The 26,959-nt window shown below is 50.9% G+C and overlaps 1 protein-coding gene across 4 annotated transcripts in view; it reads right to left on the reverse strand.

Moving 5' to 3' along the window:
• EFL1 (elongation factor like GTPase 1) overlaps positions 1-26,959 on the reverse strand; it is a 1,188,367-nt gene that overhangs the window by 350,341 nt on the left and 811,067 nt on the right. For all 4 annotated transcript variants that reach the window (XM_086958226.1, XM_086958223.1, XM_086958224.1 and 1 more), the window contains exon 17: positions 15,266-15,413. In XM_086958226.1, coding sequence (XP_086814352.1) covers positions 15,266-15,413 — 148 coding nt within the window. The remainder of the gene's footprint in view (positions 1-15,265; positions 15,414-26,959) is intronic.

The following is a 26,959-nucleotide window of genomic DNA, read 5'->3' on the forward strand; positions in this document are numbered from 1 at the left end:
GCAGAGAGGTGTAAAAAGTGGCACGGCCTGGACCACCTCTCTGCAATGCAGCGCAGTGGCGCTAACTGGAAGCACCTGGTGGGCTAGTTAGCCCCTGGGGGCCCTCAGGATTGAAGGAGAATTATTTCCCCAACTTAAAATGCGCCATAGGGTGTGTTTGCACACGTCACCTCAGGCCCTGTCCCCCTCCTCACCACTGTGTAAACGCGCCCTACGGCCGTTCTAAGTTGAGAGATTAAGTCCCCTTGAATCCTAAGGGTCCCTAGGCTCAAACTAGCCCACTAGGTACCTCCAGTAAGCACCACAGTGCTGCGTTGCAGAGAGGTGTGAAAAGGGGCATATCCTTTTTTTTTTTTAAAGAAAATGTTCGGCAGGGGGCCACTTGTTGCCCCAGGGACCCCATCCCCCAAGGCTGGCCCTCTCTGTTGGGGACCATGGGGGGGTCCCCAATCCCCCCACGGTCCTGCCTGCTCCCCGCATCCCTGGAGAGCAGTCATTGCTTTTCTACATGGGGAGCTGCTAAGATACAGCTCCTCGTGTGGAAAAGCAATTTGGTTTGCATTTTGAAAGAGAGAGCAGGTTTCCTTGCTCTCTCCTTCAAAATCCAAACCAAGTATGCTATGGCACGGAGGGTGCCGCGAGGCACCCCCTGGGGGGTGGTGATCCCCAGGGTCATTAAGGGCTCCAGGAGGGGGGGCCACGTGGCCCCCTCCCAACATTTCAAAAGCCCCAGGGACGTGTTGGTCCCCGGGGCTGAGGGGTCCGTCACGGACACCGTAATTATAATATTTAGAGCCCCAGGCGTGGTGGTCCCTGGAGCTTGGGAGGTCTTTGAGCCCCCCACCCATTTATTTTTGAAGCCCCGGAGGGTGGTGGCTGGAGAGAGGAGGGCTATGAGCCCCGCCAAATATTATTCTAAAGCCCGGGGGTGGCGGTCCCTGGGGCTGGGGGGGGCCTCTTTGCCCCCATTACAATTAAAATATTGCCCCCGGGACTTGGCCCACCCGGGGGCTAAATGATAATGGAGCGCAGTTTTTTTTTTCTTAGCAGGATCCGCGCACCCTGCGCGGATTTTTCCGATTAAAAAAAATTGATTTTTGGGGAGGCAGTGTGTTTCTACCCTGCCCCCTTTTTGCATTTTGCGCACTTATTTTGCTGATTTCTTGTGCCTTGGTTCTACTGAGGCACAACACTTCCTGGTATGGAGTGTTGACAGCCAATTAGCATAAAGCTCGTGATCGGGAGGGTGCGCGGATCCTGCGCGGCCAAAGATATATATGTGTTTTTACTTTTGTTTTTCTCAGCAACTACTGAACGGATTTACACCATTTAACAAAAAGGTTTCTTTCTGAACCAAGAACTACCTCTTTGCCAAATTTGGTGTAATTCCGTTCAGCAGTTCGGGCTGTAGCCGTGTCTAAAGTTTCCTATGGGAAATTGCAGGGGGAAAACACATCTTTAGATCCTCCTTTTTTCTCGGCCTCGCTGGACGAATCACCCGAAACTTTCAAGATAGGATTAGACCAGAGTGCTCCACACGTTTTGAAAATTTTGCAAAGATCCGTCAACCGGCGCCAAAGTTATTTGAAATAGGATGTTGTGAATTTCCTATGGAAAATAGGTCCCAACTATAACTACCTACTGGCGACTGCCAGTAGGTAATTAAAATATATATATACAAACAAAGTTAGCCCTGCATAGAAGAAGCAGCTGGTTGGTAAGTATGTATCACGCACTTCATCCTTCAAGAACCTACCCACATGGGATTAAATGTGCCGTTATTTTTTGCTGAAATCAATTATGAGGAACTCACTGGAGATTCTAATCATGCACTACAAGAACCACAAGGCCGTGCATGTTGCCACGCCCACTGGGGCAGGTTCTTGAAGGATGAAGTGCGTGATACATCGGAGATTTCAGCTGTTTGCCATTGAGAAAGGGATAAGAGTCCCGAAATCGGTTTGGCTGGCGATAGGAAGGTGACTGTTTCACAATGTTCCCTGTATGCGGCTGCCTCAATAAATGGATGAAATACTTACCAGCCAGCGGCTTCTTCTATGCAGGGATAACTTTGTTTGGATATGTTCGCGGCTCAAGCCTAGCCGCGGGAGAAGCCCACCGCGGGAGTGCGGACCTGGTAACAATGCCACTACAGCATTGTCACGGAACAGGAGGTTGGCTTCACGAGGGCAGCTGAGAAAATGACATCAGGAAGTCTTTGCGCAATTTTTACCTACCCACATGGGATTAACTGTGCCGTTATTTTTTGCTGAAATCTATTATGAGGAACTCACTGGAGATTTTAATCATGCATTACAAGAACTACAAGGCTGTGCATGTTGCCACACCCACTGGGGCAGGTTCTTGAAGGATGAAGTGCGTGATACATCGGAGGTTTCAGCTGTTTGCCATTGAGAAAGGGAAGGAGTCCCGAAACCGGTTTGGATGGCGATATGAAAGTGACAGTTTCATAATGTTCCCTGTATGCGGCTGCCTCAATAAATGGATGAAATACTTACCAACCAGCGGTTTCTTCTATTCAGGGCTAACTTTGTGTATGTGTATATATATATATATATATGTGTATATATATATTACTACTTCGTGTGCTGGGTTCCCCACACCGCCTCCAGACAAGAGGGCTCGTCGACGTAACAGATCTCCCAGACACGGTCCAATAATATGCAGCATCTCCTCTTTAACAAAGGATTGTCGACGCCTTGTCTTTGTAAATAAGCATTGGAAATGCAATAGGTCTCGCATTAGAAAAGTTGGAGCTATTGGTCTTGTGAATGACAATTATTTTATTTATGTGCTGGTTTTTAAAATAGCTAAATTGATAGCTTTGTCATTTGCAATGCCAATAGTTATAACTTTCGCAAATGTGACACCTATAGCATTTGTAATGCAATATGTGTTGTATTTACATGACTTAGATGTATTGCTATTACACATAACATTGGCTTTTATTTTTTTTAAATAATTAATACTTAAATAAAAGTTATTGTAATTTATAATAGCAATAGCTTAAACTTTTGTAAATAACTTTTGTGAAGATTATATTCAGTGTATTTTAATGTGACGTAAATCCAAGAACAGAAGTGAAATATTAACATCTTTTTTTTTACATCTGTAATAAAGCTTGAAATATTGAGAGAACATATTTGAACCAGACATGCAATAGGCAACAGAACATACGTGGGGCTGATAGCCTACGGGACCCCATATGCGCTCGAAATATATAACAGGATACAGTACTCAGTGGTGCTTCTGAGGCGGGACCGGCCTAATGACAGACTATGCATGGGCCTCGTAAGGTAAATAAAACAGAAGGGTACATACCAATGCGGATGTAGCCCTGAGCCTTCAGTTGAGCCCTCAATGTCCCACTATTCTAATACAGAGAATGGATGAATTCTTTGTCAGAGAATCCCTTTGCCTTGCCTGCTTAATTCAGAGAAAGTGTCCTTCGCGCAGCTGTGACACGCACTCTAGCAATAGGTTTGCGAAGGAGAGGGACACACTGGGGGGCAGAAATTGTACATTTTAACCATGCAGCAAATTAGAGCAAAAGTGCGAATAAAATTGACACTCTTTGTTCTGCCGCTTAAATGTCCCACTATTCTAATACAGAGAATGGATGAATTCTTTGTCAGAGAATCCCTTTGCCTTGCCCGCTTAATTCAGGGCAAATGTCCTTCGCGCAGCTGTGACACGCACTCTAGCAATAGGTTTGCGAAGGAGAGGGACACACTGGCGGGCGGAAATTGTACATTTTAACCATGCAGCAAATTAGAGCAAAAGTGCGAATAAAATTGACACTCTTTGTTTCGCCGCTTAAAAAAAAGGACTTTTGGTCAAATGTGTTTTGAAAACATTAGCGCTTTACAAAATGTACGTGTTAGCATCAACACACTGCACAAACATGCGTTGGCTTTTGAAAATAAATGGGAGAAACCGTTGTGCACAAAACTCCCGGCTTCAATTGGCTACACTATTTAATTCTTTGATAAACATCGGATATACCTTTTTCTCTAAAGAAACAAAAACATATTTGAGCTGAAGGTTGTAGCAAAGCTCACGGCCACTTTAAAAAGAGTATTTTCGCTGCACCAAACAATGAATGTCACATTCACGTGACTAAGTTCCTTTCTTATTATTATTTCTCTTTGCTATTCATGGGACTACAATGAGACACTGGCTCATTTTCAATGCAGGATGCATTTGAATGATACATGACATTCTCTGCAGCTAGCATCATAATGTCAGATTTAAAACAAGGTAAGAAGTTAGGGGGCGGAGCGGGGAGAGTGGCGATGAGGGAGAGACACGGCCTGGTGGCCATGAATAGTGTGATTACGTGAACTGCTCAGAATTCCGGGCACTACGACACGCATCTAGGTTTCTGCAGCTTAGGGGGCGGAGCGGGGAGAGCGGCGATGAGGAAGAGACACGGCCTGGCGGCCGTGAATAGTGTGAAGCAGCAGGGGCCTTTGAAGTGAAGCTAAGCTTCACTTCAAAAGTGTGGGAGGTGTGAGGAGTGAAACAAGTTGTAAAAGAAATGCGGCTGAGGCAGAGCGCACGCTGGGGGAAGCTTGTGGGGCGGAGCGGGAAGAGCTGCTGGGGAACAGATGGCTGGCGATTTGATGCTGTGCACGCGCATTTTAGGTCAATGCGCTTGCGCATTGACCTAAAAGAGCACGGGCACAGCATCAAATCGCCAGTCTAGTTAAAGTCTGTTTAAGCCCCTATAGTCTCGCTCCGCTCAATGCGCATGGGCATTGACAGACGAGACCTAAAAATGATGTTTTATTTCGTCAGCTTCAGTGAAATGCCAGACGCAGTTCACCTGCTATGCAGGCTTACTCACTAGCAATTACACATAAAGATTCCACCATTTTTAACCTCCAATCCACGTGTCACATGCAGAGTGTCTTTCATAAACATTAAAAACAGACTCGTAGTTCATCAAGCGTTTTTGGAAGCTCGTCACTACAGGGGCACATTTCATGAATTTGTAGCATAAATGGTCTATTATGATAAATAGAACCATTAAATTAGAATACAATTTTGCATTACCCTATTATGACAACAATTAATATTCCTCAAATCTAAAATGCTGAACATTTTAGAGTTAATGTACAAAGGGCTCAAACCTAGGTCCGTTACATTTGGTATTTTGCACTGTTCTATCCCACTGAGCCAACGTGTACCAATGGCCCCGAGCTGAAACAATTGCCTATGTGCGTGCTGTTACTGTTACCTATTATTGTATTTTTGTCGACATTGTTCAACCACTTTCAACTTGTGTTGCCCATTTAAAATACAGTTAAAATTAGGAACCAACAAGCTCGAGCATAGGTCCGCATTAACATTGCTTTCTTAAAATTCTGCCCCAGTGGGCATCAATTTAGTGATTCAATGCTTCTTCAGTTATACATATATAAGCTAAAATCTCACTGCTAATATGCTCCTCAGACATCCATCCAAATTGCACATGCTCACATTATCTTAACAAAAGCAATTGAAACGTAGAAAATGTACTTTACACACTTCATATAAATCAATTTAATCACACAGTTGTCTTGTCTTCCCCATCCCTCCATTCGGACAGGGCTTCCTGAATTGTCCCCAAGTGGGCACATTTCACATATTTGGGATTTTTTATTGTGACCTCTTTCTAGTGCTAATATATACCAGTCTGATTTAAAGTGCTCGTGCCAAATTAAAAACCCATTTAAAAAAACTGTTAAAAATAGGGAGGTAAGGATGCGGCCTATTTAATTTTTAGTGGGTATGAAAATATTCTTCCACATTGAGGCCTGCAGGGATCTTGGTGTTAAGCAAGATTATATAATTAGACTCCAGTCTTCTCAACTTCCTCACTTGATCACCCCCCGCTCACTCTCTGGGACTGCGTCAGTCACAAAATACTGTAATCCTTTCTCATCCTTGCCATGATGCTGGCCAAAGTCTCTTGCCACTGGTATGCTTTGTTCCCATTCTTTATCAACCAATCAATCAAATATAGTACTTGTAAAGTGCGCTACTTATCCTTGAGGGTCTCAAGGCGCTGAGGGAAGGGGGGTGGGGGAGGGGGGGGTGAGGGTGCCGCTACTGCTCGAAGAGCCAGGTCTTGAGGAGTCTTCTGAAGGTGAGTAGGTCTTGGGTCTGCCGTAGGTGGGTAGGGAGAGTGTTCCAGGTTTTAGCGGCGTGGTAGGAGTAGGAACTGCCGCAGGAGGTCATTCGTTGGATGCGGGGTACGGCTGCGAGGGCGAGGCTGGCGGAGCTGGAGGTGTGGATGTTGAGTCGATTGTTCAGGTAGGCTGGTTCGGGGTTGTGGAGTGCTCTGTGTGTGTGGTAGAGGAGCTTGAAGGTGATCCTCTTGTCTAAGGGGAGCCAGTGTAGGTCTCCCAGAAGGGGGGTGATGTGGTTGTGGCGGGGGGCGTTGACGATCAGTCGGGTGGAGGCGTTTTGGAGGCGTTGTAGCCGTCATAGGTGTTTGGCTGTGATTCCTGCGTAGAATGCGTCGCCGTAGTCCAGTCTGATGCTGACGAGGGCCTGTGTCACCGTTCGTTTTGACCACCAAACTCTAAGGAGTTGGATGCTGCGTATGCAACCCCAGGTTGCCCGGAGCTGGTCTAAGACGCCTGGCCACCTGCCTGCTCACCGGTGGGCAAGAGCAATGCTTCACTCATGTGTCCATACGAGTGTCAGTCACAGCTTAATTAAATGTAAGTAAGGGCACAGATGAGGCTGGGCCAGGGTGCAAAACCTCAGTAACAACATTTGTCTTGTCTTCAACTGAAGACACCTATAGTTTCCAGGACCTCAGCCACACATGATGTGCTCTCCTCTGTTGGGGGCCCAAGAGGAGAAATCATCCTCATGCCAGGTGAGGTATCAAATCCACTGGCCTCCTGTAATAGTCATTATCAATCAATCATTTGTAAAGCGCAATACATACCCGCGAGGGTCTCAAGGCACTGGGAGTGGGGGGGGGGGGGGGGCACTCCTGATCGAACAGCCAGGTGTTGAGTATCCTCCTGAAGGTCAGCAGGTCTTGGGTCTGTCGTAGGCTCAGTGGGAGGGTGTTCCATGTCTTGGCGGCGAGGTTGGAGAAGGATCTCCCACCGGTGGTTTTTCTTCGGATATGCAGGACGGTGGCGAATGAGAGGTCGGCGGAGCGTAGCTGGCGGTTGGGGGTGTAGAACGAGAGCCGTCTGTTGAGGTAGGCTGGGCCGGTTTTGTGGAGTGCCTTGTGTGCGTGGGTGAGGAGATTTAAGGATATGCTCTTGTTGACGGGGAGCCAGTGCAGGTTTCTCAGGTGGGGGGTGATGTGGCCGTGGCGTGGTACGTTGAGGATCAGTCGAGCCGAGGAATTTTGAATGCGCTGTAGTCGTTTGATGAGCTTGGTCGGGGCTCCCGCGTAGAGGGGTTTCCGTAGTTGAGTCTGCTACTGACGAGGGCCTGGGTGACTGTCTTTCTTGTATCTGTCGGGATCCATCAGTAGATCTTGCGGAGCATGCTGAGGGTGTTGAAGCAGGAGGAGGAGATGGCGTTGACTTGCTTGGTCATTGAGAGCGTTTAGTCGAGGATGATTCCCAGGTTGCGTGTGTGGTTGGTGGGTGTCGGGCTGCTCCCAGTGCCGTCGACCACCAGGAGTCATCCCAGGATGACGGTTAGGAGCCGAGGATGAAGACCTCCGTCTTGTCCGAGTTAAGCTTCAGACAGCTGATCTTCATCCAGTCGCGACGGCTTGCATTACTTCGTGGAGGTTGGCTTTGGAGGTGATGGGGTCCTTGGTGAGGAAGAGGATCAGCTGAGTGTCGTCGTCGTAGGAGTTTATGTTGAAGTCATGCTGTTGGGCTACGTGTACGAGCGGGGCTATGTAAATGTTGAACAGCGTCGAGCTGAGGGAGGATCCCTGGGGTACGTCACAGATGATCTTGGAGGCTTTGGAGCCGAATGGGGGAGGCGGACGCTCTGGGTTCTGCCGGAGAGGAAGGAGGTGGTCCAATCTAGAACCTTGTCTCAGATCCCTGCGGCGTGGAGGCGTGTGCATAGAGTGCGGTGGCAGACAGTGTCGAAGGAGGCAGAGAGGTCTAGGTGGATGAGTGCTGCGGTCTCGCCGTTGTCCAGCAGAGTCCTGATGTCATCGGTGGCGGCGATGAGGGCAGTCTCGGTGCTGTGGTTGCTGCGGAACCCTGACTGAGAAGGGTCCAGGATTTTGTTTTCTTCGAGGTATCGGGTTAGCTGTCTGTTGGCGGTTTTCTCGATGACCTTGGCCGGTAAAGGGAGCAGAGATATGGGCCAGAAGTTCTTGAGGTCACTTGGGTCTGCCTTCGGTTTTTTTGAGTAGGGCATTGATCTCGGCATGTTTCCAGATCTCTGGGAAGGTCGCGGTCTCGAGGGAGAGATTGATGACGTTGCGCAGGTGGGGTGCGATGGAGCTGCTTGCTCTGTTGAAAATGTGGTGCAGGAATGAGTCTGACAGAGAGCCGGAGTGGATTGTGCGCATGGTCTTGTTGGTGTCATTGATGCTCACACTGGCCCAGGCTAGCAAGGGGTTGTGGTCGATGGTGTGCGGAGGGTGCGTTGTGTTGCTGTCTGTTGGGGCTATCTGGGGGTTGAAGCTGTCGTGGATGTCTGCTATCTTGCAGTGGAAGAAGGTGGCAAGAGAGTCGTACAAGGCTTGCGACGGCGGGATGTCATTGGTGTTGGAGCTCGGGTTTGAGAGTTTCTTCACAAAGTTGAAGAGCTCCTTGCTATTGTGTGCGTTGTCGAGGAGGTCCTCTTGGCCGCCCTGATGAGGTGGTGGTGGTTGCGAATGGCATCCTAAATCATCCTCATTATCTCCATTGTCATTATGAGGTTGATCAGAAGCAAAGCGAAAAAGGTAATAAAGCCTCTGAGGAAGGCCTCAGGGAAGAGTAATTGTTTTGTCTGAATCACAGCGTACAGGTACCATGTGCACTGGAGTGGAGTCATGATGCAACCTCAGTAGGGATTGAAGTGATTTCAACTTGAGGCCGGACACAGGAGTCTGCAGGTATTTGGCCTTAGGCTACATTGCAACTGGCATCAATAGAAAAGGGAACGGTGCAGATCTTAGAGCTGAAATGGAAGTTGGCACTGGAGATGGTGCAGACCCAGGGCATATCTTGTGCAGATATTTCACTGACATCTGAGTGTGACAGACATGGTACGGTTAAACACCAGTGGGGACACTGCTCCTTTGCACAATGCAAAAGAAGATTAGAAGGAATTTGTCAACCGAAGGAAAAGGAGTAGAGCTCCAGATCCAGGTAAGAAGGCAAAAAAGGAAGGCACTGATATCAGCTTGCAGGGATAGTGCTTATATGTGGCTCTGCTGTGACACTTTTGGGGGTGAACGAAGTCAGTGCGAAGCCGCACATCGCCACCAGCGACACGCTTCTTGTGAAAACTTCCGAATCTAGGTTGACATGTGGGGAATATTCTAAAGGCGAGGAATCGAAATTTACCTAGCTTACGTAACGGTAAGTTTCAATTCTATTAAGGACACGGAGGCGAGGATTATGCTATATCTTCCTTCGCTTTATTAACATAAAGACTCCACAGCAGCTTAGGAAAAGATATAATAAGAACAAAAAATGCTTTAAACATAAAGCATTGACGTAATGTTCAACAAAAAGTAAACAACAACTCCCAAGAGTCTCTTTGCGTAACAATAGTCCATAGTCCTTTCACACTGTCCATTATCACTATATAACCGGACTTCTCATCATCTTCCTCCTCTTTCTTCGCGCAGATCACGCTTGAGCCTCATTGGTCCTGTTTAGCACCGTCGTTGCCTGCCAAAAAAGGAACAGCATCAGCGAGGTGGCCCAGGAATGCGACAACAAGGCGAGGAGCATTCAGTGATTAACACAGTACTGACAATGTAAAGGAAAACGCTTTACTTACTGCCATACGGGTGGGTAGAGACACCACTGTGGCCTGGGTGGGATAATCCTCGCCTCCGTGTCCTTAATAGAATTGAAACTTACCGTTACGTAAGCTAGGCAAATTTCGATTCTATGTCAGGACCGGAGGCTTCAGATTATGCTAGTTTAAAGCTTACTTACCACCAACTGAGCCAAATCCACCACCGGCTTAAAATAAAACCTCTTGAAGGTGGAATCCGAGGACCAATCCGCAGCTCGCATTAGGTCCTCCAGACGAGCACCCACGAGAATGCCTTAGAGGCCATGGCCCCCCTGGCGGAGTGTGCTCCAAAGAGAGAAGTATTGATGCCCGCTTCTTGCATGACCCATTGCACCCACCGAGCAATAGTGGGGGAGGAGACAGCTTTGTGTGGCTTCCGCAGGGCAATCAACAACTGACGCTCGCCCGGAGGGCGCAGATCCAAGGTCAGGTCCTCATATGCTTTGAGGCATTGCACGACACACAACTTAGGAGTGTCAGTAAAGGCTGGATAAGAAATGGAACGCAACGACGTCTTAGTACGTCGGCCCACGGTAAAAGTAACCCCATCCGGGGAAAAAATGCGTGCAGAGACATCCAGCACGCGCACGTCCGAGACGCGCCTACAAGAGACCAGACATAACAACATGGCTAACTTCGCCGACAGCTCCTTAAGAGACAGATAAGAATTGGCTGGCCACGACAGGAACAAATTCAGAACCAAATTGACGTCCCAAAGGACGGAGTACCTGGGTTCTGGCGGCAGTGCGAGGCGAACAGCTCGCAGAAGCCGGCACACAAAAGGATGTTCCCCTACCGGACGGCCATCGATATTATCATGGCCCGCAGAAATCGCCGACCGGATAGCATTGATCGTCCTATACGCTAGACCCTTGTCGGCCAAATGTGCCAGGAAATTCAGCACGGGAACAAGGCCTGCGACCATGGGATCCAGATCCCTTCGTAAACACCAACGCATCCACTTAAGCCAAGCGGATCTGTAACGCTTCGTCGTACTATCGGCCCATGCTTTGGAGAGCAAGTGCTCAGCCGACCCCGAAAGGCCCGGGAGCGCCCAGCGTCTCCTGAGAGCCTCCACGCCACGAGGCGGAGAGTGTTCTGCATGACGAGAGGGTGAGGTTCCTGATCCGGGTTCGTCAGGAGTAGAGGAAACAGGGGGAGTAGGATTGGAAAATCCCAAGAAAGTTCCAGAAGAACCGGAAACCATACTTGAGACCTCCACAGCGGTGTAACCAACACCAGCTCCGCACCCTGGCGGCGTATTTGAGCCGCCGTTCGCATGATCATGGAGAACGGGGGAAACGCAAACGGCTGTTCCCGACTCCAATCCTGCAAGAACGCGTCCGTGGCCTCCGCTAGAGGGTCCGGCCTCCAGCTGTAAAACCGCGGCAGCTGGTGGTCGAGACGGGACGCAAAGAGGTCCACCGAGAAGGGGCCCCAGAGGGAGTGTAGCCACCGGAAGACTTCCGGATCCAGTTTCCACTGGCTGGCGTCCCTGAGATGTCGAGAGTGCCAATCCGCTACCTGATTGCACTGGCCTGGCAGATACTCCGCCGTCACCGCAATGTGACGAGACAGGCAATAATCCCAGAAGTCCTTCGCTAAGTCCGCCAAGGCGCGGGAACGAGGACCTCCTAGATGGTTCACATACCGAACCGCCGAAATATTGTCCATCCGTAACAGGACACAAGCCTTGACCGAATCTTTGGTCCAACAGCGAACTGCGAAGGAGCCCGCCAGGAGCTCCAAACAATTGATATACAATTGTTGTTCTTCTGACGACCAGGCGCCGCCGGTGGAAAAATCCCCGCACCGGGCGCCCCAGCCCGACCTGCTGGCGTCGGACTCTATGATCAGGTCCGGAGCCGAACCGAAGATCGCTCAACCATTCCACGCCTCCATGTGAGACAGCCACCACGACATTTCCTCCTTCACCTCGTCCGTGAGGGGAACCCACTGATCGTAACTCATCCCACGGCGCAGATGTTGCGCCTTCAAGCGTTGAAGAGCCCTGTAGTGCAGCGGGCATGGGAAAATCGCCTGGATGGAGGACGAGAGAAGGCCCACCACCTTGGCGATATGACGATGAGGGGGGTGGATGGGAACGACCAAGTAGGCATCCTTGAGATCCAGTCGCACCATCCAATCCCGAGGGAGGAGCACGTCTCGAAGGAGGTGGATCCCCTCCATCTTGAAGTGACGGTAGACCAACCACCCATTGAACTCTTTGAGATTGATCACAGGCCTCTTGCCCCCATCCGTCTTGTCTACTAAGAAGACGTTGCTGAGGAAACCATGTGGGTGGCGCGTTGATAGACGGATGGCTCCCTTGCGCAGCAAGTCCGAGACCTCTCCGTCTATCAATCGCGCGTCGGATTCTGAAAAAACCATCGGGCGCGGGGGCCTCGCCTGAGTTGGCTGGTCGTAAAACTCGATATGGAAACCTCTTACAGTTTGCAAAACCCAAGCGTCGGCAGTGAGCAATTCCCACTCCCCGTAAAAGCTTGCCAGCCGCCCCCCAATCGGAACCTGATCCAAGCAAAGTAAACTTACCGGGGGCATTTCCTTGTCCGGGGTTCTTCTTGAACCCTCTGCCACCATAGCGCTGTCCCCTCGTGGGGTAGAAGTTGGTGTAGTTGGCTGAGGTCTGGTAATGACCTCTTCCGGAGCCTTGTCCTCTGTTGTTGGTCTGCTGACCCCGGCCGATCGCGCGGCCCCTGCCGCGACCGGCCCCTCCAGAAAAACGCTGGTGGAACACTTTCTTGATGCTGGACTGAGCCTTGTCCAGCGACGTGAACGTATTCACGAACTTTCCCAGCTCGCGGATGAAAGGCTCGCCGAAGAGGCCACCCTGAGCCACAGCACCTGCCTCCGACGAGGCCAGGTCCCCCAGCTTCGGATCCAGCTTGATCAGGAGCGAACGCCGCCTCTCCGTGGACAGGGCACAGTTGGCGTTGCCCAAGAATACGATCACCCTCTGGGCCCAGTTGGAGAGCACCTCCGGTGAAATGGCGGTGCCATTCGCTCGAGCCTCCTCCGCCATATCGAGGATCTTCGTGGCGGGCCCGACCGCATCCAACAATTTGTCCTGGCAAGCCCGCCAGGACCGGTCGATCCCTTTCCTGGGGTCCTTCATGAATTTCGCCAGGAAGGTGGCCATCTTGGGGTCCAATTCTGGTGTCATGGCCACTTTCCCTTCCAGAGTAGGCCGAGGGCATTCCCCACGCAGGCAACCCCTCGCCTCCTTTTCCAGGGGCTTACGCAGCCTGCCCGCGACAAACTTCGCCACCGTCTCCCCCGGGGCCCAGGCCGCGGATCGGGGGTGGACGATTTCGTACGGGTCCAGCATGCCCGACTCGTCCCGGGGCATCTCCTTCGCTAAAGGTGTCGGAAGCCAAGAACGGGTCGACTCCCCGTCGTCATCCGTGTCCGGAGAGTCGTAGATCGGGGAGGCGGGCGCCGTAGACACGTCGCCAGAAGTGCCAGGGTCCACCAACGGTGCAGGGGGCACCGCCGTCGCCTTGGCCAGGAAGGCGTCACGAAGACGCTCGAAAGCGCCCCTGTCCACGCCTTGGGCCTCCGATGAAGGTCCCTCCTCACGAGGTCTCTTCGGAGCGGGTGGCAACCCGCCGGACGTCCCCGGGAGTTCGGGGGACGGAGGCACATGCGCCGCTGCCAGCTTCGCGCATTCTTCCACGATGCGGGCGGAAAGGCGGTCCTCCATGGGCCCTACCACCTCCGTCACGCAACGATAGATGGAATTGTCCATCGCCTGATAAAACTCGTCATCCTGCAGATAGGGGCAGGCTTCTTCATCGTATTCCCCTTCCATCTCGGAACCAAGGGCAAATGCGGGGCACCCAAGAGGGCGGCAACCGAGAAAGTTCTCGAATGTGGGCAGGCCAAGCGGCTGCGATCACGTTTTGGGCCAGCTGACGTGGCAGGTGGGCTGCACCAACCCCCAAGCGCGCAGACCCTCCTCGCCGGGACCGGGTCTACGTACCCCTCAAGCGCGCTAGGCCACACACGGGTAAAGAGGTGCACAGATCTCGCCCGAAGGCGATTCACGCGGTCAGAACCGCTATACAGACCCCAGTGGGCGTCAAAAGTGGGCAAAAGTACAGACCCGGATCACCAGGTGTCAGAGGGGTACGCGAGGGTCGGCCCCTGCGCAAGCAGACTCCACGGCGCGGCTCCTTGTACTGCGGAGGCGCGCCGGAGGGGTCGGCGAGACGACAGGCCGCCCTCTTGCGGTCTATGTACACACCGCACACAAGTGGGAATAAAGTCGCGTAGGAACGAAGAACGTTCCCGCAACTGGGGACTCTGTAAGGGAATAAACCATGCAAGGAGTCCCCCAAACAATCGTACACAAGACAATCAATCACAATGAAAAGAAAACATATAGAAAAGCACTTATCTGGCTGCGGGAGCAGCGAAGAAAGAGGAGGAAGATGATGAGAAGTCCGGTTATATAGTGATAATGGACAGTGTGAAAGGACTATGGACTATTGTTACGCAAAGAGACTCTTGGGAGTTGTTGTTTACTTTTTGTTGAACATTACGTCAATGCTTTATGTTTAAAGCATTTTTTGTTCTTATTATATCTTTTCCTAAGCTGCTGTGGAGTCTTTATGTTAATAAAGCGAAGGAAGATATAGCATAATCTGAAGCCTCCGGTCCTGACATAGAATCTGCAGTTAGATGTATCCATCAGAACGTGGTATTTCGTACCACTTGACTCGTAATCAGGGTCACTGTATCCTACATCACAGGTGCCATACTTTTTGCACTTAAACCACGGCAGACAGTAGGCAGAAACATAATAACATGGCGTAGGACTTTGTGCTACTTTTCTTTCTGTTATTGTTTTAAAATGGAGTGAATTTGAATAACTGTCTGTGCGTAGAGGGTTACTAGCAAATGGAAGATAAGATCCCAAAAACATGGCCTGGAAATATATTTTCTTCTGTATGAAAACATGGTGAACTGGTCTGACTGCTGGTGTGACATGCCACACTGCCAGTTTCATGTCATGGTTTTGAAATGTACATTCACAAGGTGATATCCAAGAACCTATAATCCTGGGTGAGACTGATTATATAACAAACAAAAGACATGGAGGTGTTTAAATTATAGTGAAGCACTTTGCATAGTCACACCAGTCAGCAGCACGTGCCAACATCAGATCATAGCTATTGCGGTGGATTTGCTGTGATCAAAATATGTATGAGTTTAATGTTCTACTAGTTGAGACATTGATAACAATACATAACCTTAAATGCCATTTTCTCACCTTTCTCTCAAGTCATCCAAGCAGCGTTGCAAATGAACTTCACCTGCAGTGACGAGAACATGCTCCCCTGTCTCTTGAATTAACACCTCTACACATGGATCCGCTTGATTTAGAAGTTTCATTCCTTTCACCAATTGAGGCATTTCACCTGAAATGACATAACACGTGAAAATCAATCTCCTTCAGTATAGGCTAATATTGCACATTTGCTTTAGACATAAAAATGAACACCTCATTAATTGTTGCACATAAACAAGAGAGAATTAAGATAGAGGACCCAATGATATCGACTGATGCACAGTTCAAGAATGATATACTTTGAAGCTGTCGCCTAGTGTGAGTAGAGCCACAGGGGCAGGACCGGACTGGCCATAGCGGGCACCGGGCAATCCCCGGTGCGCTGCACTGGTGGGGGCCGGTTTTGGGCCCTGGGGGCCGTTTTTGTCACAGGGCCGTTTTTGCAGCAAAATCGGCCCTGTACCAAAATCGACCGAAAACCAGCCCCGGCAGAGAGCTCGGAGGCACCTCCAACCCCCCCCCCCCCAAATCCCTCCCCCCAAACCCACCCCCAGTGGGGAGGTGGGCCGTCCCAGCAATTTGACAGGGCCGGTTGTGGTTCCCAGTCCGGCCCTGCCCAGGGGCGGTGGCCCTGGGCGCAAAATTCTTTGGTGTGCAAAATATTTAAAGAACAAGCATTTACAATGCAGTAGGTCTCGCATTTGCAAAAGTTAGAGCTATTGGCATTGTAAATGACAAACCTTTTATTTATGTGTTTGTTTTGAAAACAGATGAATAAATGGCATTTTCATTTACAATGCCAATAGCTTAATCTCTCGCAAATGCGAGATCTATTGCATTTGCAATGCAACAGGTTTTGTATTTACGCGAGTTTGAGCTATTGACATTGCAAATAACAATGCGTTTTATTTATGTTTCAAAAACCAAAACATAAATAAAAGGCATTCTCATTTACAATGCCAATAGCTCAAACTCGCGTAAATGCGAGACCTGTTGGGTTTGGAAATGCTTGTTACAGCAGGGCATAAACAGCAACATATTGTCGAACCCCAGCCGTTTTGAAAGCTACCAACACAAGGCTGATTTGTGCGAGTTATAAAACAATTACAGCCACATTGCTATGGCCCTTTGATATCCCCAACCTGCCCAGGAGGCTTCAAAGGTTTCTACAGTACAGTTTCTGGAGACTCAGCTTAAACACGGACAAGATTCAGGCACACCAACACACTTATATGGCACAACGGAAACGAAAGGCGTCCCCTGCAGTGGCCTGGTAAGCAATGCCTTGGGCCCTGGCACTTTTTTATTTACAAATTAAGCACTGAATTACCAATACGTTGTGGGTGAAGTGGGATCTGAGAGGAATAAAAACAGTAACTGTGGTGCCCTTTTTAATACAACACTTTTCTGCATATTTCTCTCACACTGCTGTCTCTCACACACTGCTGTCTCTCTCACACACTGCTGTCTCTCTCACACACGGCTGTCTCTCTCACACACGGCTGTCTCTCTCACACACCATGCTCTCCCTACCAGGGACCTTTAAGAAGAACATCTTATCAATCAATCACAGCATTTATATAGCGCACTACTCACCCGGAGGGTCTCAAGGCGCTGGGGGAGGAGGGGTCCGCTACTGCTCGAACAGCCAGGTCTTGAGCTGCTTCCTGAAGGCGAGGTGGTCCTGGGTCAGGCGGAGGTGGGTCGGGAGGGAGTTCCAAGTCTTGGCGGCCAGATAGGAGAAGGACCTTCCTCCTGTGGTGGCTCTTCGGATCCGGGGGATGGCGGCGAGGGCGTGGCTGGTCGATCGGAGATGGCGTGTGGGAGCGTAGAAGTTGTGGCGGCTGTTGAGGTATGCTGGTCCTTGGTTGTGCAGGGCTTTGTGTGCGTGGTGAGGAGACGGAAGGTGATTCTCTTGTTGACCGGGAGCCAGTGCAGATCTCTCAGGTGTCCGGAGATGTGGCTGCGACGGGGGACGTCCAGGATGAGTCGTGCTGAGGCGTTCTGGATCTGCTGGAGTCTCTTCTGGAGTTTGGCTGTGGTTCCGGCGTAGAGGGAGTTGCCGTAGTCCAGACGGCTGGTGACGAGGGCCTTGGTGACCGTCTTCCTGGTCTCGGTGGGGATCCACCGGAAGATCTTACGTAGCATGCGCAGGATGTTGAAGCACGACGAGGAGACGGCGTTGACTTGTCTGGTCATGGAGAGGAAGGAGTCCAGGATGAAGCCTAGGTTGCGTGCGTGGTCTGTTGGTTTGGGTGCGCTGCCCAGGGCGGGGGGCCACCAGGAGTCGTCCCAGGCGGAGGGTGAAGATTCCAGGATGAGGACTTCCGTCTTGTCCGAGTTCAGTTTCAGGCGGCTGCTCATCATCCACTTGGCTACGTCTGCCATCCCTTCGTGTAGGTTGGTTCTGGCGGTGGCGCGGTCGTTGGTGAGGGAGAGGATCAGCTGGGTGTCGTCGGCGTAGGAGATGATGTTGAGGTTGTGTTGGCGTGCGATGTCTCCGAGGGGGCTCATGTAGACGTTGAAGAGGGTTGGGCTGAGCGAGGAGCCTTGAGGAACGCCGCAGATGACTTCGGTGGCTTCTGATCTTAACGGGGGAGGCGGACTCTCTGTGTCCTTCCGGCGAGGAACGAGGTGATCCATTCCAGTGCCTTCTCCTGGATTCCGACGTTGCTGAGGCGCTGTACTAGGGTACGGTGGCAGACAGTGTCGAAGGCCGCAGAGAGGTCTAGGAGGATGAGGGCCGCTGTTTCTCCGTTGTCGAGCAGGGCTCGAATGTCATCGGTGGCTGCGATCAGGGCGGTCTCGGTGCAGTGGTTGGCCCGAAAGCCAGACTGCGAGAGGTCGAGGGATCCGTTCGTCTCGAGGAAGGCGGCCAGCTGCTTGTTGACGGTCTTCTCGATGACTTTAGCAGGAAACGGGAGCAGCGAGATGGGGGGGTAGTTCTTGAGGTCGGTGGGGTCGGCTGATGGCTTCTTTAGTAGAGCTCTGAGTTCGGCGTGCTTCCAGCTCTCTGGGAAGATGGCGGTGTCGAAGGAGGTGGTGTTGATGTCCCGCAGGTGGGGTGCGATGACAGCGTCGGCCTTGTTGAAGACGTGGTGAGGGCAGGGGTCGGTCGGAGATCCGGAGTGGATTGAGTTCATCGTGCGGATGGTGTCTTCGGTGCTGATTGGGGTCCAGGCGCGGAGGGTGGTGGTGGGGGGCGTGGTTCAGTCGTGGCGTGCGTTGGTTGAGAGCTGAAGCTGTTGTGTATGTCCGCGATCTTGTTGTGGAAGTAGGAGGCGAGGGAGTTGCAGAGGTCCTGCAAAGGGGTGATGTTGTTGTTTCCGGCGTTGGGGTTGGAGAGTTCTTTAACGATGTTGAAGAGTTCCTTGCTGTTGTCTGCGTTGTTGTCCAGTCGTTCCTTAAATGCAGTTTTCTTGGTGGCGTGGATCAGTTGGTGGTGTTTTCGGGTGGCGAGCTTGAGGGCAGTCATGTTGTTCGGTGTTGGGTCTCTGCGCCAGGCTTTCTCGAGGGCTCGGCAGTTCTTCTTGGAGCTCTTGAGTTTGTCGGTGAACCATGGGGCTTTCTTGCTGCCGGGTCTGCTAGGCGGGGTCTTCAGAGGGGCGAGGTCGTCTGCGCAGTTGCTGATCCACTTCGCGAGGTTGGTGGCCGCCTGGCTTGGGTTTGTTGAGCTGGTGGGAGGGTTCATGCTCAGGGAGGTCGCGAGCTGGTCGGCTGTGATCTTGTTCCAGCTTCTGCGTGCAACCTGTTGCTGGTGGTGGTGGATCGTGGTCCTTCTGAAGCTGAAGTGGACGCAGCAGTGGTCCGTCCAGTGGAGTCCGGTGGCGTGGCTGAAGGCAATGTCCTTGCTAGATGAGAAGACGGGGTCGAGTGTGTGTTCAGCGTAGTGGGTGGGGGTGGTCACCAGTTGCTTGAGACCGAGGTTGTCCAGCAGGGTGGTGGTGTTGCGGTCGTTGTAGTTCTCCAGGTGGAAGTTGAGGTCCCCGAGGAGGATGTAGTCAGCGGAGGGGAGGGCGTGCGGGCTGATGAAGTCGGCGATGTCTTCGCTGAATTGTGTGCGTGGTCCCGGGGGTCTGTAGATGATGGTGCCGCGGAGGGTGGTCTTGGGGTTGATGTGGATCTGGAAGTGCAGGTGTTCGGCGGGTGCGAGGGTGTCGTCGGTGTTGGTCGTGATGCGAATGGTGTTCCTGTGGACGATGGCAATGCCTCCTCCTGTCTGGTTGATTCGGTCCCTCCGGATGATCTTGTAGCCGTCTGGGATGGCGATGGCGATGTCCGGCGCTGAGGAGGCGTTCATCCAGGTTTCTGTGAGGAAGGCGACGTCTGGGGCTGTGGTGTCGAGCAGGTTACAGAGCTCGACGGTGTGTCTGTGGACGGAGCGGGTGTTGAGCAAGATGCACTTGAGGTGGTTGCTGCTGGAGTTCGGCTTGGTCGGTGCTGGTGTGGTGCAGGTCCGAATGCAGGTGAACTTGCAGGAGTGGCAGCAGAAGGGTCCGTGGGTGCGTCTCGGGATGGCTTGATAGCTGCCCTGGCACTGGGCGTGGTCCAGGCGCGGACGGGCGCAGACGGGCTTACCTTTGGCGCACCTTCGGCGCGCCCGCTGCAGGCGTACGCCCGGTTGCCATTTATGGCGAAGTGGGAGGGGAGGGAGGAGCTGGGAGGCGGGAGCGGGGAGGGTACAGAAAGAAAAGGGGGCGTGGCCGCGAGTACGGTGGCGGGAAGTGGGGAGCGGGGCGGGGGGCACAGGGGCGTAGGGAGAACAACAACAAAGGGTAAAGGTACAAATCACAGGCACAGGGGCAAGAAGTAACAGAGCACACTGGAGCAAAAATACAATCAGCACGAAAAATCACAGAGAGCACTGGAGAGAAAAACAGATTAACACGACAACAGTCAGGCAGAGGATGCGATCCCGCTAGGGCAGCGGGGAGCGGGGTCGAGGTGGCAGGCTCAGCGAAGCTGAGTGCAGCAGCGGGAGGAGGGCAGACGCTGCAGCTGGTGGCCGTGCGGTGCGGGGGTGTCCTGGGAGCAGGTCAATTATAGGTTGGAGTTATATCATAAATGCCCAACTGCCCCTGCTCATTACAGATGCCCGGAAAGTAAGTGCCACTTAGCAAAGAAAAATAAAATGGTGCCTTGCATTGACCCCAAAAGCTGCATGCTTGAACGGCCCACCCTTGCGGCAGCTGTACAGGTGAATGCAAATAGAATACCCCAAAGTTGCACCAGTGTCCAATGCGCAAACAAGAAGAGGCTGCAGTCCCTGCAAGCGGTGCAGCTGCACCATCCATTCCCACTACACCACTGGTGAACCACATTCCTACTCGCGGCCGCACCGGTGAGCCCCATTATACCCCAATCCAGCCGACAACAGCACCAGGGCTCGACCTATTACCTCACAGCTGCACCAGTGGGTCCTTAACCTAAGGAACAACTGCACTAACGAAGCCTTAACCGGCACCAGTGAACACGCCGCACTCCTCGAAGATGAGTTAGTGAACACCTCTGGCTCCCCTCTGCACTAGTGCATCGCAGCAGCACTAGTAAACCATTCATCCACTTAAAAGCGGAATGCCCCGTTCGCTCACAGCTTTTCATGTCAACCTCGTCTTCCCGCAGCTGCAGGAATGAATGCCAATCCCTCCATGTTGCACCAGTGATCCACCACAAACTCATGGATGCACTTCTGATCAGCCAGCCCCAAAGCAGATACACAACTGGGCCAGCTCCACCGACTCCCGCCCCACAACAGCTGTACTAGTGAACACCAAGTCTGCCCCGTTGCACAAGTGTCCACCCATCCCCGCCAGCGGTACTAGTCACAACCAACCCTCTCGGAACTACACTAATGAACCGCCTCCCACCCCAACATGCGACTTGCACAACTGCATTAATGCTCATCAGCTGCACCATCAATCCGTCTGAGTAAACTAGTGTATATGCTGTGCAAGCCCTATCCACTACCCTCAACAACAGCTGCACCAGGGACCCACTACTGCTCCCCAATTGACCCTCAACCGACACAGTCACGTTAGCACTGCACAATTATTCACAATTACCGAAGCTTGCATGCTACTGCATCCATAAAGTGCCCCCACAGTGCCTGTGCTCCTTGACTGTTACACCAGGGTCCCTATAACTCGATGACCCCACTCTGCAGCATTGGTGCCCGTCACGGCCTCTCCCACATCCACACCAGTCCGTTCTTGCACCAGCATTCTTGCTCTCTGCACCAACAGCATTCCCAAGGGTGCATCAGACTTCCACTACACATCAATCCAGCACTACAACACATGTTGCTGCTGTGTCACCATTAAAATGTTACAAAGCACCAAAGACAACTGCATTAGCCATCGCACCCTGAAGGAGCACCAGTGTTCTTCAACTGCAAGACACCCCATGTGTGCAGTACTGTTCATGTGGAGTGCACCAGCTCTTCACAGCTGCAACAGTATTAATAAGCAAAGGGTGCCAGCAACCCCTCGTGCCGCCAATGGCTTCCTCTCCGAGATGAACCAGCTCACACACAGCGGCATCAGTGCATCCAGTGTTGCACTAGTGCTCAAGAACTGCACAGTTCCCCTCATGGCTGGGTGACTGGTACCAGCCACGGTCTACGAAGCTGCAGCAGTTCTTCCAAGTTGCATTGATTAAATGCCCAGAAGGATGCAGCCCCCGCCCCATGCATCGGTCTAATGTGTGTCCCAAAGGTGCACTTATACATCGACATCTCACTGATGCACCAGGGGCCCCCAACCACCAGTTGCCACTACTCCTCCTTGATGCTACGATGAGCCATCCGCCCTCTCTTACCTCTCTCTGTGGGGCTCGGGGTGAAGGTGGACATGTCCCTGCCGGACTCCAGCTCCCGGCTTCGCTCAGGACGCCGCCCACGGCCGCCCTAAGCACGGAGCAGCTTCTGCAAGCAGCCATGACCCAGCACAGCTGAGGGAGCGAGGACAGAGGAGGGCTGCGGCAGAGGAAAGGGGGGGAGGCAAGGGCAACCTCATGCATTAGCATGTAAATACAAACATTAAAATATATCACTCAACACACCATTAGAGCACAGTGGACATTAACTAGTCGTGCAAAACCGAAAGTGGCGCGTGAGCCCTGCCCAAGAGTACACTGTTGACTCAGAGCTTTGGGGAGGAGGTGACCGAGGCTGACACTCCTAACTCTACTAAATGCACTATATTAAACACCTGATGACAAGCGTCAACTACGAAAACATACACCTGTGTGTCACCAGGGTCACACAATTGTACATATCACATGTATGCTTTACCTCTGTTAAATGCATATGCAGATTACAGCTATCCTTCAAAACGTGCCTATTTTTTAGGTAAGAATGCATGATTTATATAAAAAGTGCGTCACCAATGTCAAACACCTGTATTACTTTTTAAAAAATTATCTACATTCGGGACAGTGAATGGAAAAAAAACATAACATGTCCTCATAAAAAACAACAAAAGAAACGGACATATGACGACAATTCAAAGTAAGTCAGCGTAGCTGTTCGAAGACGGAGCTTGTTTCAAGATCAGACTCGGAGAGGCTGCATCTTGCACCTATCGCTATGCCCAGATGCTACACAAGGACGTGCTGAGAAACAGCCCGGGCAGTGAGATTTCAACACAAGCACTCGCTTTGGTGATGGCCATTTTCTCTTTTTCTGCCGCCCCACTTGGATGGACTTGGTCTGGACTTCCTGCTGCCGTAAAAGGTTTATTATCTTCTTTATGGGGCCATCTGTTTGGACCCATAAAGGAGATAGCAAACCTTTTACGCCAGCAGGAAGTCAGGGCAGTCCGTCCAAGTGGGACCGCAGAAAGAGAGAAAACTGTACATCACCACAAGCTCTTTCCCAATGGCTGGCCACCGTTTAGCATAAACGGTGATGCCAGCACAATGGGAAAGAGTGGCAGGTCTTAAAGCCGGCTAGTGTAAGCTACCCAAGATCATAAAATCTCGTGAGCAAGACTGCGCATGTGCGCAGTCCACGCCACAAGACCTAAAAAGGTGAGCGAGAGGCCGGAAAGTGATGGCTCTTGCCCCCTATCCCCGGCCTCGTGCTTCCTGCTGTGGGGATGCCGGTAGGAAGTGGGGAAGGGGTGGGAAGTTGTGACAGCATGCGCTTGGGAAGGCCCATCGGTGCAGCGCGCGCTTCCAGCCGTTGGCGCCCGTCACTGCCTTGAAGAGTGGCTGGAGTGAGGGGTTGTGTGTGTGGGGGAAGGTGGGTGCAGAGCCTGGATGTGCCGGCTTCATCAGCATTGCCTGCTGCTGCTCCTACACCCTGGTGCGGGACAACCAGGTGGACGCCAAGTTCCGCCATCTGGCGTGCATCATGGTGTGCGGCAGGTTTGCCCTGGCCATGGAGGTCTTCCGGGAAACTCTGAACGAGAGCCGGGACTCTGACCGCCTGCCGGAAAAGTACATGTCCTGCTTCTACCGAAGTTCACCTATCTGGAGCAGGTCTTCAACCGGCTGTACATATAGCCACCATGTTTAGTTATTGGCATGTTTTCTTTATTTTGTGGAATAAGCCTGCAATAACAGAATTTAACCATTGTGCCCATTTGCCAAGGTTATAGCTATTGGATTTGTCAATTCTTGTTTATTATGTATCACATTAACAGGATATTTTACTTGATTTAGTTCACGTCAAAGGACGTCATTTGGCTGATACTGTGAGCGTATTATTGATTTTAAGTCTTACAACTCTTTCTCTGGAGTTGGCAGACCCTACTTACCTTGTTTTTTTTATATGTGGTATTTGAGATTGTTATATCTCTTAACATATCATTTCAAGGTTTCCCGAACAATCTCTATTGGTATATCAGTCCTGATTGGAAGTTTTGACCACCAAACTCTCAGGAGTTGGATGCTGCGTACGCAACCAAAGGTTGTCCTGAGCTGGTCTTAGATGCCTGGCCACCAGCTTGCTCACCGCTTGCTTCTCTAGTCACAAACCAACTCCATTTGGCTGGGCAATCAGGCTGCTGGCTTCTTCCTCGTTGCTCCTCATGGTTTCACTATGTAGAAGTGGATGTAAACCGTCATCAAACCGTCATCAAATGGTTCATTCTACTGAACATAGAAGGATGTACCAGATATTCCGGTATTTCTCTATGGTGCTGGTAGGATGTGGTGTGCCCCTCATGCAGGTAGTCAAAACTGTTACAAATGAAATGTGGTGATGGCAGGCTTCATGCTCCTGCCATCTATACCTTATGCTACAAAGGAACCTATGGGGGTTGTACCTGCTGGATAAGACAACTCTCTTCATCAATATACTGACTACAACCAACTCTACATTAAATTGCAATGTTATGTTATGTGTATCTGTAAAGCGCGCTATCACCCGCAAGGGTATGGTATACTGAGCAGGTGTGTGTGCCAAGTCCTGCCTATGGTAAGTTGGCTAATTCAGGCAGGGGAGAACTTTCTTTTCTGTGCTGAGATAACTCCACCTACCACTTACTGTCAAAAGCAAACACCATTGAATTGCTGTAATACTCATCAGGTGTGTTAAACCTGGCTGTTACTTCTGTAAACAAGAAAGTACCTGCACACACTAATGAAATGGTGAAATTATCACAGAGTCTAGTTTAACGAAGATGGATTGAGCAACAAAGAACACCAAACCAATGCATAACTACACTATACGATTGGAATATAGTTTATAGTTCAGAATGAACTGTTTTCTTTGCACATGCAGGCTGGACCGTGCATCACATCAAATCAAGACAAGCATAGCCGAGTTAAATAAAGGAATATAGTGCCAATAGGCATACATTATGTAATAACTTGGATTATTATTTGGGGAAGTGACTACCCACATTAAGCAATAATAACAACCTTTGCCAGGGTGAACCTTCACAGTCACTAAGTTAGCCAGAGCTCAACCCGGGGTAGCTACGGTACAGAGCAGACAGGTTTAGCTTACCAAAACAGTAATAATGTTGAAATGCAAGACATAAAAAATCCAGACCAAATTAGAAAAATCTAAGAAACAAAATGACAAAATGCCAATAAGGGGAGCCAGTCCTTCATAGCTCTTTTCAGGTCTCAGACAGCAGGTTCTGTCCTCTTCTGATCTTCCTCAGATATAGGGGTGTTCTGAAGTCTGTGCCTGAAGGTGCTATATTTATGCCTGGCACAAGTTAGTGGGTGTAAATGAATACTGGGCACGCCCTAAGCCATGGGGTAATAGTCCCCGAGGCCAACCTGGGAATTCTTAAGACAGTGAAAGTCTTCCGCCACACTAAACCTGTGCTCTGAGGGCTGGGGATGTGTGGATTTAAGTTCAAATTTGTAGATTTATATAGTGCAGCATATCATACATGAGGTTATCCAGGCGCTGTCCATGGGCATGGGGAGATAAAGGGATGTGCCCAGAATCATAGGATGTTGCACCAATGCCGAGCCTCAAACCGGGATCCCAGCTCCCAAGTTGGCACCACTCGCTGCTGTGCCACATCCTCTCCAGTGGGTGAAGGGTTTACAGGAACAAGACAGAGGATATACAAGAGTTGTTTTGGCATCATGGTTCTCCTCCTTTATATTGCGGCCCAAATGTTATTTGTAAAAATCAGAGTCATACATCTGGTAGATCAGCAACCAGCCAATGTATACACAAGGATTGTTTTGGCATCCTTTTTTCTGTTTTTCAAGTGTGCCCAAAAGTGTGATTTGTATATCCAGCAGACCGTACAAGCAAAATCTGACACTGTAATGTTAACAAGGATGTTCACAGTCCCCACTCAGTATATGCCGAGAGGTTCATAGGAGTCATCGCTGCCCATTCAGGTAAGCCTACTGTGTGTCCTGGGAAGCATTTAATTCCTTTTTCAGATTTATTCAAATGCTAATCCTTGGCTGCTAAAAGTGGGAAACGCAAAAGCAATTTCAGCCTCTAGGAACTTTAGGCAGGGAAAAGGTAACTTTCTAAAAGTTACCTTTCTTTAATATTAAAAATCCAACATAACTTATTGAATTAGACTTTTAATAACTATTAAACATAGTTATTTAATGATTTTTCTTGCAAGTCCGATTCCCGAGATGAAGGATTAGGATTTTAATCTGTACTTTGATTTTCTACATAGGACAGCTAGCCCTGCCACAGTGAAAATAGCTTTTGGGTGCTAGTCACTGTAAGGACATGGTAACATTACATGTCTACATGTCGGGAAAAGTCTGACAGAGGCACTCAGGCCTTCGTGCTGTTACACCTTTCGGCCGACTTTGACACGGTCGACCATGGTATATTGGCATACCGTGACAGAGAGGCAGGCATCCAGGGCCCAGCCCTCAGCTGGATCAGTTCCTTCCTGAAAGACCGCTCCCAGGCAGTCCTTATTGTCCAGTTTACGGCCCCCAAATAAAAAACTACGTATGGGGAGCCTGCGGAGTGGGGCTCCTATCCTGAGCCTTGGTGGCCCCCTGGCCTCGTGCAGTCCGGCAGGGGTGCGGAGTAGTTCGGAGGCCAGATTGGGTCGCAGAAGTGAGGAGCTACCGGGGGTGCGTGGCCGGCTGGCTGCCATCTTGGCACTGAATACTCACCTGGCAGCAACCCCGACGGATCCCTGGGGCAGAAGGGGGCACGCCGGGATTCCTGGAGCCTCTTCTGTCTTGGAGGCTGGCTGGGGCCCGTGATGCCACTGCACG

The sequence above is a fragment of the Lissotriton vulgaris genome, chromosome 2_1, assembly GCF_964263255.1.
Source record: "Lissotriton vulgaris chromosome 2_1, aLisVul1.2, whole genome shotgun sequence".
NCBI classification, from domain to species: Eukaryota; Metazoa; Chordata; class Amphibia; order Caudata; family Salamandridae; genus Lissotriton; species Lissotriton vulgaris.